The sequence below is a fragment of the Nicotiana tabacum genome, chromosome 9, assembly GCF_000715075.1.
Source record: "Nicotiana tabacum cultivar K326 chromosome 9, ASM71507v2, whole genome shotgun sequence".
Taxonomy (NCBI): Eukaryota; Viridiplantae; Streptophyta; class Magnoliopsida; order Solanales; family Solanaceae; genus Nicotiana; species Nicotiana tabacum.
Window position 1 is genome coordinate 17,272,399 of NC_134088.1, and position 10,634 is coordinate 17,283,032.

At 38.5% G+C, this 10,634-nt stretch overlaps 1 protein-coding gene across 3 annotated transcripts; it reads left to right on the forward strand.

Annotated features, from left to right (window-relative positions):
- The first annotated feature begins 2,829 nt into the window (after nt 1-2,829).
- Nucleotides 2,830-9,851, forward strand: LOC107776824 (calmodulin-binding receptor-like cytoplasmic kinase 3). Of its 3 annotated transcripts, XM_016596752.2 has the most exons (8): nt 2,830-3,171; nt 4,043-4,259; nt 4,435-4,689; nt 5,258-5,541; nt 7,638-7,803; nt 7,895-7,984; nt 8,534-8,832; nt 9,485-9,851. In XM_016596752.2, the coding sequence occupies exons 3-8, from the start codon at nt 4,581-4,583 to the stop codon at nt 9,692-9,694; spliced, it is 1,158 nt and encodes a 385-aa protein (XP_016452238.1). In that variant the 5' UTR covers nt 2,830-3,171; nt 4,043-4,259; nt 4,435-4,580; the 3' UTR covers nt 9,695-9,851. The 3 variants fall into 3 exon arrangements, with proteins under 3 accessions (XP_016452238.1, XP_016452239.1, XP_016452237.1); XM_016596753.2 differs by lacking the exon at nt 4,043-4,259; XM_016596751.2 differs by having other exon boundaries at nt 2,907-4,259.
- Nucleotides 9,852-10,634: the final 783 nt, after the last annotated feature.

Here is a 10,634-nt window from a genome sequence, read left to right on the forward strand (position 1 = left end):
GCCACGTGTCCGAAACTCACCCGAGCCCTCGGGACTCCAAACCAAACATGAATATAAGTCCAAAAATATCATACGAACTTGCTCGCACGATCGAAACACTAAAATAACACCTAAAACTATGAATCAGACATCAAAAGTGTATGAAAATTTCAAAGAAACTCAAGAACATGCAAATTTACAACTGGACGTCCGAATCATGTCAAAGCAACTCCGTTTTGCACCAAATTTTGCATACAAGTCATAAATGGTGAAATGAACTTATTCCAAGTTTCGAAACCAAAATATGAACCCGGTATCAACAAAGTCAGCCTACGATCAAACTTAAGAATTCTTTTAGCCTTCAATTTACTAGTTTTCATCAAATTATGTTAAATCAAGTTAGGGAATTCCGAATTCGATTTCGGGCATACGCCCAAGTCCCAAGTCATTATACGAACCCACCGGGACCGTCAAAATACTAACGCGGGCATGTTTACACAAAATATTGACCGTAGTTAACTCAAATGAGTTTTAAGGCAAACTTTCATATTTTCTTCAGTTTTCACATAAATATTTCCCGAAAAAGACATAAACTAAGCACGTAAATCGAGGAAGGCTAAATAGATCTATTCGAGGTCACAAAATATAGAAATGAAGGCTAAAACTCAAAGTGACCTATCGGGTCATCACATGGAGTGGGTGAAGTGGCCACCACTATAAAAGACAAGATACATGATCTACTCACGAAGGATCCTTCTGTACAATATTTGGTTGACCCGGAAGGACAAGGCTAGACTCGCCAGTTCTACATGGAAGAGGGTTCCTAAACGTGTAAGTGAACCGACTTTATGTTCCTAAAGGAGGAGATATGTGAAGGAACCTTCTGATAGAATTCCATGATACTTTGTGGGTCGTCCACCTAGGGGAAGAACACACCATGACATTGTTGCATCGTGCTTATTATTGGCCTCAAATGGCAGAAGATGTTGCGCAGTATGTGAAGACTTGCCTAATATGCCAGAAAGGCAAGTCCGATCATTTGACACAAGCTGGACTTTTGGAGCCATTGCCTATTCCAAAATTTCATCACCGGATTGCCCATGGTCGAAGATCTTACAACTATCTTGTGTTGTGGTATATAGGTTTTCCAAATATGCTACATTTATAGCAGCCCCAAAATATATATCAGCAGAAGATACAACTCAACTCTTCTTCTCTCATGTTGTCAAATATTGGGGCCTACCTAAAGACATCGTTAGTGATCGCGATTCTCGCTTCACTAGCAACTTTTGGACTCAACTCTTTAAGTTCCTCGGGTCCAAGTTGAGCCACAGTTCAAGTTTCCATCCGCAATCTGATGGTCAGACATAGTGGTTTAATGGCATGCTGGAGGAATACTTCCGCCATTTTGTTATCAGATCACAGAAGAATTGGGTGCAACTTCTGCATACTGCTCCATTGTCTTTTAATTCACAAAAGAGCTCTAGTACAAACAGAAACACTTTTGAAATTGTTACCGGACATCAACCGTACTCCCATACACTATGAATGTCCCAAACATGTCGAAATCTCCTCGAGCCACTAACTTCTCGAAATAATGGAAGTAAAATTTGGAGATAGTGCAGAGCTATCTGGTGAAAGCAAAAAAGTGTATGAAAAAGCATATTGATCAAAATCATCGCTTTTTTGAATACCAAGTAGGAGACAAAGTGATGGTGAAAATCCCAAAGCGATACTTGTTGCAGGGGTCCATGACCCTCGCCTATTGCAAAAGTACATTGGACCCTTGTCCATTGAGATACACATTGAAAAAGTTGCATACCAAGTGGATACCCCATCCTGGTGGAAGATTCATCTAGTCATCCATGTCAGCCTTACCTTTTCGGGAAGACATGGAGGATCCTTCGTAGAGCCAACTCACAATACCCAGTATTCGAGGCGCTAATTTAATCGGGAAAAAGCGTACTGAAGCTATTCTCTATGTTCGAGTGATTCACGCTTCAAGAAAAGATCACCAAGAGTTCTTGGTGAAATGGCAGGGCTGTAGGAGAATACTTGGGAGAGGGAAACAAATCGCAAAGCCTATAAGAGACTGATCAATGATTATCTTGCAAGTAAGGCGCCGAGGACGTCGCCAACACAAGTGGGGAAGAATGTCATGGGCGGCTTTCCAGCCACGCTCCATGACTGGACGCGCCCCATGGTGTCATGGCAAGCCTCACAACACCTAACACCATGGACCCCAGCACGCTCACGTTGTCAGCGCAATCGACCCATGCCCTGCGGCCAGCGCCGCGTGCACAAACCCTAATGCTAAAGACAAGGTTGCCGCCAACAGACCTGCTTCTACCTTGTAGGAATCTAAGCCTTTTTTGTTGTAAATATAAAATAGTTTTACTTTCTGTATTTTTTATTATGATTCTTTAGCTTAGTTATTCAGTCCTGTAACTTTGATTTATTTTTTTAAAGCATTATTAGGGGGATTGAGTGGTCAAACTTTCAACCAAGCAAACAATTATCTATATTGATGTCTCTCCCTCGACACCGTGTTGCCTTTCTGAAATAACTTTCATTAATGCAATCAAACTTTCTTTCATTCTCATTCTCTTTTCTATTCTCTCAATTGCTCTTGACATCATTTTTCCTGTACGCCACTGACAGTCTCGTCTAGCGTACGGAGGGGACATCAGTTGGCGGATAGTAACCGCATGGACATCGGTTGCTTAGCCTTACATCACCCTTCTAAGAGATCTCAGGAAAGCACCATGTAATATATCTGACCCTACCCGTCCATTTGATACCCCTACTGTTACATTATCCATATATATAATTTAAAGCCATTAAACAAAAGAAACAGAGAGAGAAGGAGAAGAAAGACCATGTTTGGGTAACTTGTATTTAGAGGTAACGTAAAGAAAGAAAGGGACAAAAACAAATCCAAGAAGAGAGCGTCTCTAACGGTCAACAATTCCCAGCAGTTAGCCGTCTGAATGCATACGCATGCATTGACTTCATATATTACGTAGTGACAGCCCATATTTGACCTCACTAGCCCTCACCTTCTCTGCTTCTTTGCCAAACCAAATATTGGTCTTTATTTTGATTTTTCTTTTGGAATAAATTACTAAAAAAGATCTAATCTTTTAGTACTTCTCTATATTTCCACAAGTACCTTAGCCGCCTGTCTTTCAGGTTTGTTTCTCTTAGTACTTCAACTGCAGAGTAATTAATCAGTGTTTATTTAATTTGGTTGTTTGGTTAAGTGGGTGGACAAAGTTAATTACTTACCATTTTTGTGAAAAAAACTGGAGGGTGTTTAGGTTTTTGAGGATTTCTTGATCTGATCTGTCTATTTGGGTTGTTTGGTGAAGAGGGTAAGATAAAGTTTTAATTCCCTTTATGCCCATATTGTAAAGATTCAAGCTTTTTGTGAATTGGGTATTTGGGTTTTTGAGGTTTTATTGATCTGGTTTGTACTATTTAAGTGATTGGTGAATTGGGTATGTGATTGAATCTTCTTCTCTGCTGTCTGTATAGAAGAATTATCTCTTGGAGTTAGCTGTCTTATTTCAGGTTCATTTCTTGATTTGGTAATACAAAGAGAAATAGAGATTCCAATCTGAAACTTTGGAAAGTCTTGGTTTTTGAGTTCTGAGGCTTTCAATTTCTAATTGACACAGCTGGATTATTGTTGGAATTTTGAAGTGAGTTGATTATTGAATCTGGATTTCCTGTTGTTTAGCTGAAAAAGTCTGAAAGCATCTGGACTGTTAAGTTATTTTGGTTTTTGAGGTAGTTTCCACTTTAGTCCAATTGGAACTTAGAAAAAAAAAAGTTGACTTTCGTCACTTTGATTGCGGAATTTGATCCTGCCTGATCAATGCTTATCTGAATTCCTGATATTGTTGACTTGACCTGGAAAAGAGGCTTGTATATTGTTGCTTGTGGCTGCTAAAGAATTTGCAATGGGTCCGTTGTATTTTGGTTTTATGAAGTGGGGTGATTATGTCATTTTTTGCTGAAAATGGCTGTACTTGTGCTGTGTATACTATTGCTGGTGCAGTTCCCACTAATTCTTGCTTCTCCGCTGTTGGGACATGAAGAAGCTTGTGGAATTTACCGTGTCGACTATTCAGATGATCTAAATCGCCAAGTATTTTACGTGAACGGCATATTAGTAGATAAACTTTTATTCTGCGACACCCTCAAATTTGATCGTGCAGAACATTGCCTTATCCAAAATTTTGGGTTTCAATATTGTGGATTGGACTTATCAATTGGTATGCACTCGTATATGCTACAATATTGTTTTCAAATGTCTTTCCAACAAATCCTTCTGAGATGTTCTTCATTAGAAACCATTTAATTTCTATGTATTTTTCCTAATTGCTTCTATTGGATATCGCGGTTTATAATTTTCTATAGTGATATAGTAGAGTCCAAACCATCTTGCAGATGAGTTACATTTCAAGTCGGGAAGAAAATTTCTACAAAAGGTGGTCAGACAAGAATCCAGCGAACACAATTTTGATGATACAGCAGCACGGAAGCCTAAGGAAAAACGTGCTGATGATTTTTCAGTAACCCCCCAAAAGTTGGTCATGGCGATACCAGTTTTTTTTATTCTTTGCTGCGGCTTAATTTGCCCTTGTTTTCGTGCAAGGAAGAAGGAAACGGATCAATCTGCTCTTGTAAAGGATCCTAATTCAAGTGAGTTAACCTTTTCAATGTTCAATAATTCCATATTCAGTTTATAGCTGTTTTCATTCTTCTGAAGATAAGTTTACTTTAAGTACTGTCGGATGAAAATTTCCAATGACATTAATTTTTTTCTATCTACTTATAATCAATTTTGGAAGCTCTGCTGGAGCGCTGATACAGGCGGAGCTAGGGAGGCGGAAAGGGGTTCATTTGAACCCCCTTTTCCGGGGAATTACACTATTTTACTAGGTCAAAATTATCTTTTATGTATAATCTATTTACACTATTTTACTTATAATCAATTTTGGAAGCTCTGCTGGAGCGCTGATACAGGCGGAGCTAGGGAGGCGGAAAGGGGTTCATTTGAACCCCCTTTTCCGGGGAATTACACTATTTTACTAGGTCAAAATTATCTTTTATGTATATATGGTATATGTTGAATCCCCTTGATTTTTTCATGTATTTATTTTTTATATTTTGAATCCCCTTAATGTAAACCCAGGCTCCGCCACTACTGATAATTGCTGCTTTGTTGGTTTTGGTGGTTGTTCATAAAGAAATTGCATTACCTTTGCAGTGGACTCTGCTTCCTCCATGGAGATGAATTTTGTTCCTGAAAAGGCACCAGGCAGTCCGCTACGAGTGCCAGCTAGTCCACTTCGAGTGCCGCCTAGTCCCTCTAGATTTAGCATGTCTCCGAAACTCAATAGAATTGGCTCCATTCACCTCAACGTGAATCAGGCTCTCAGAGCTACCCAAAATTTCTCTCCGTCCCAAAAAATTGGAGAGGGAGGGTTTGGAACGGTATACAAAGCTCAACTACCGGATGGTCAAGTAGTTGCCATTAAACGCGCAAAGAAGGTAAGATACCATTTAGTCACCTGATCTTGAATCTGCAAATCTTGTATATGTCACGATAATTTGATGATTTGTCAGAAAAACCGTGAAAAAGGAAGCTATTCACTATATGTCGAAGTTGCATTAACTTATACAGCATGAAAAGGCAAAATAAATTTCCTACTTCCCTTTGACTGATCTCTACAATTTAAGGGAGTGAGTTAATAGAATTTACTTGCATCTTTAAGTTCAGTGAAAGCCTCTCAGCATATGCACTTCTTAATCAGGAAACGTCTCATATTCGTTTCCTTTCTGCAATTTACCTTCATAAATTCTGAGGGTGTTTTCTTATCTAGTCATTTGAAACTGCGCAAGTATAAATAAAACAATGACGAAGAGATTCGAATACCGACGCATGCGTTTAAGGGAGTAAAAAGACAGCTCTTTTTGTTTTCTTGATGACCGAGAAATCCATCCAGAGCCAACCCTTTTGGGCCAACCACAGCCTTCGTAACTCGGGGATGATGCCCCCCTACCAATCGCATATTTCTCTACTTAAATACCAGAGGTAGTTTGCGCCAACCTAAGCCACAAGTCCCTCAACCTTTGCCAATTCAGTTAACCCTAGGGGGCATAAAGACAGATCTTTTCCACGGAAAGGAGAGTTGCTTAAGTAAGCAGAATGTTGGACCATAATGCACCTTCTACGATGATAATTACCAGTTTAGAAATCAGAAGTGGGACAACAATTCATGGTTTTAGTTTCAAGCTCAATTACTAGGTTAAGTGCTATTTATCACCTACTAGATTACAAACATAAGATAGTTTCTCTAATGTGAAGAATCTTGTTGGTCATAGAATAATTCTTTCACAACAAAGTAGTTCATGATTTAGGTTTTCTGAAGATAATTTGCTTATTTGACTTTTATGCTTTCTCTGTTTTCTTATTTGACTTCCTCTGTTTTAGGCAAAGAACTCACACATTTGAAGTTATGTCGCTAGTTTTTATCTATGATTGTGTCTTTTGATTGGACTAATATTATTGTAGAAGGCATAGCTTCTGAAATTCTGAACTAACCTAGTAATTGCTGTACCCTTTTCGATTTTTTTTTTCCGTGTGAGAGGAGGAAAGGCAGGATAAAGTTAGTTCGGACAAATTTACATAGCTTATTCAGAAGAAAGATCTAAGTTGCAAAAGGAGAACAATAGACACACTAGGTTGTGACACATGTGCAAGTTAACTTAGGAACTGAGACATGAACTCTGATTTTGGGACAAAGGGAAGGAGATCGAATTTTGAGAAAGGGACTTACTATAACCTGTCCAAAATGGCCATTCAAACCAAAACCTTATCCGTGCAGCAAAGAATGGCTGAGGGGAAGGGGGCAGTTAGCTGGCTGCTTCTCTACAGTGTACTTTGCTTCCTCATGTTGAGAACCAATTGTCTATGGAATTAGATGAGATGTTGAAAATTTGAGTTAGAAGGGTTTTTTGAGAAGTATTTTCCTTCTCTTGCTCTCCATTTTCTCCCCTTTTTAATCTTTTCTTTTTGGAGTGGTTTGGGTTGGGGGTGCAGAGGACGTGACCTTGTTGGCGGAAGTGGAAGCACTGATGATTCATGTATATATTCAACCTGAATGTGACATTATGAGCCGTTTGGACGACATTTGAAGTTGATGTTGAAATTGGAAAAACGCTTGTGGATGCTGAAATCTGAGTAGTTTTAGTTTTTTGAAAAGATTTTTTTGGAAATTGAAGAGTTGCAAGTGGACATCTTAGATTTGAAAAACTTCGCTTGAAATACACTTCCAACCACAACTTTTCAAAACATGAACTAGAAATTTTCTTTTTCCCAAATAAAAAATTCAAATAAACCCCAAATTCAAAAATATTTTTTGCAAGTGAAATTAAGAAGTCCACAAACAAAAACCACATAAATTGTAGTCGGGGTTACTCATGGTTGATAGGTTGGGTTCTAGCTATCTTTTCATGTAGTTTATTTCTTGAACTCTGACGTGTAGGAATGAAAGATTGGCTTTTCTTTCTTGTTCCTTTTATTTTTAGCTATATATATCTGATTTTATCTGTGAGAGAAATTCTAATATCTGAACATTTTGCAGGAACATTTTGATTCTTTGAGCAATGAATTTAGAAGTGAAGTTGAGCTTTTGGCAAAAATTGAGCACCGTAACCTAGTTAGGCTTCTTGGTTATGTTGATAGGGGAAATGAACGCCTCATCATTACGGAGTATGTGCCTAATGGTACACTAAGAGAACATCTAGATGGTATACCATTTATAAACTTGGTGCGCTGATCACAACTTCCATTATGGTTAAAAATGTGGAGAGCAATAATTTTTTATTCTTCTTTTGGCAGGTGGACGTGGAAAAATCTTAGATTTCAATCAGCGACTTGAGATTGCAATTGATATTGCTCATGGCCTAACTTACCTCCATCTATATGCTGGTATGTTACTGTCCATCGCTAGTTATTCTCTTTTCTTAGTTAGCAATGGTTTATCGGTGCTTGAAACTCCTTTACGTGATCAATACACAAAGATGAAGAAAAGAGAAAAGATCAAATCTCCATTGGAATTTTAAGGCTAACTGTTGTTAGATACATTGACATGGTAGATTCTTTTAGTGTAGATCTTGCTATTTCCTTAGCTTTTGAGCCATATATAACTTATAGATGTATATTTTTAGCCGCTCCTAAAAATAATAGCGGACAAAATGTATATTTTTCGTATGTGTATATTATACACAAAATATATATATTTTATACACTTTTTGGTTAGCGAATGCAATTAGTTTTCGCTGACCAGCCAATTTTATATTTTGCCCTATAATTTATGCGGCAACTCCTGTGTTGAGGTTCAAGTTTCCATTATCCATTCTTGTAAACCAGGATTCTATGTTAGGATCAGAGTTAGTGATGTATTAGTTTCGGTCCTTCGTCTATTTTGATCTGCCGTGATCATTGGATTTGACGCAACCCTATTTTGGTTTGCCGCAGAGAAGCAAATTATCCATAGAGATGTCAAGTCATCAAATATTCTCCTGACAGAGAGCATGCGTGGCAAAGTTGCAGATTTTGGATTTGCACGGCTTGGAGACTCGGACTCCGATAAAACACACGTTTCAACCAAAGTGAAAGGCACTGTTGGTTACCTTGACCCTGAGTACATGAAAACGTATCAGCTCACGCCAAAAAGTGATGTCTACTCATTTGGGGTGTTGTTATTAGAAGTTTTAACGGGTCGTCGTCCTGTGGAGCTTAAAAGACCTCCTGATCAGAGGGTGACACTTAGATGGGTAAGCTCTTTACTCATTTTTTTCCTTTTAAATTTGGGTAAATCTTGGATTATTGGCTCTAGCAATAGCAAGGGCAGAGCTAGAGCTTCTTTTACGGGTTCGGCCAGACCCAGTAGCTTGTGGTTGTCTTAAAATATTCATTAGTTATGTACAAATTAATAATTTAGAACCCAATAACTCGAATTCCGAACCCATAAGCTTCAAATCATGGCTCTGCCTTTGAGTCCAATCGTCTATGTTTTTTTTTTTGGTTAAAGAGGGAAACCCGCAGCCGCTACACTTGGTGCGCACCGGGTAAACCTCTCCCTGTGTAATAGCCTGCAAACCACACACGGGATGTAAGCCGCACTAGGCAAGCCATGTGCGACAGGCTCAACCCAGAAGGCATTGAGGGGGATTTGATCCCAGGTCATCCGTATGGATGACCGTCTTCCAAACCAACTGGGCAAACCCGAAGGGTCATCCAATTGTCTATGTTAAAAGTTAATTAATAGCAGGATTAGCATTATTTCTGTTCGATCTGCTGATTGTGTTCACTGTGTGTGCTGCTTTCTCCAGTACTTAGATAACGAAAACATATAGTTTTTCAAATAACAACAGAAACTAATCCATATATTAACTTATCGGGTACAAATATAACATGTATATGCAGGCTTTTAGGAAATACAATGAAGGATGCGTGTTGGAAATGTTGGACCCTCAATTGAAGGAATCCGTGAACGGGGAGATACTAGTGAAAATGTTTGGTTTAGCTATCCAGTGTGCAGCACCTACACGAAAAGATCGCCCCGATATGAAGATTGTTGGGGAGCAGCTTTGGGCAATTAGAATGGATTATTTGAGGAATGGAAGAAGACAGTAATAACTGCAAATATACTGTTGTGACTATACCAAGTTTATTCCCTAGAAAGGATATACTTAATCTTCCACTTATTGTTTGTATATGTGAGCAGTTAAGCTACTTTTCTTGATATTGATTCACTGATCTCTGGTTTGCTCTAAGTATATTGTGTTTTGTATTTGTCGATCCCATTAGTCGTCTATCTTCATTGAAGAGTACTGAGTGAGTAATAGGAAAACAGTTCCTTACTGACAGTAGTTTTAAGGATTAGTAATTTATTTGATAGCCGAGAAATACCTGAGGGCTAGTGACACACGGTTCGAAATTCGGTAGATAATAGGCCCTCCTCTCTCCCCTTTTCTGCAAATTATCAAGCTTTTGTTTGTGATAGGATTTGAATTCATGAATCTGTTTAACTCACGCATTAAGCGTTACACTCTTATCACTAAATCAAAAACCCCAGTTGCAAAGTTTTTTCTGCATGTTTCTTGCTTCATTTAATTGAAGGAGAGTGTAACACACTATTTCCTACTTAAACTCATAAAGGGACCAAAAACTTACATTTCATTTAATTGAAGGTTAAATACAATTAGTCAAATATTAAAAGCACTAAAATCATAATCTACTAATAGAGGTGTCACGACCCAAAATCCAACTAGTCGTGATGACACCTAACCTGTAACAACCCGACCAGTCATTTTGAGCATTTGCACTTCGCTCGGTGGTTTGAGGGCATGAGTAGCTCCGTATGATGTATTACGACTTGTGTGTATCTCCGGTTTTGGTTTTCAGGTGTTTCAGAATTAGTTTGGAAGAATGAATTTCATGTTTGAAGCTTTAAGTTGGAAGAATTGACCAAGTTTGACTTTTTAGTATTTGAACTCGGTTCGGAGTTTTGATAATTTCGTTAGGTCCGGATGGTATTTGGACTTGGGGGAATGCCCGAATTTGCATTTGGATA

What these genes read in the sequence shown, in the direction of transcription:
- LOC107776824 (XM_016596751.2), top strand. Translation starts at nt 4,004, where the DNA reads ATGGCTGTACTTGTGCTGTGTATACTATTGCTGGTGCAGTTCCCACTA. An exon ending in ACTAAGAGAACATCTAGATG is followed by an intron (nt 7,804 to 7,894) that starts GTATACCATTTA and finishes TTCTTTTGGCAG; the next exon opens with GTGGACGTGGAAAAATCTTA. An exon ending in TTACCTCCATCTATATGCTG is followed by an intron (nt 7,985 to 8,533) that starts GTATGTTACTGT and finishes GGTTTGCCGCAG; the next exon opens with AGAAGCAAATTATCCATAGA.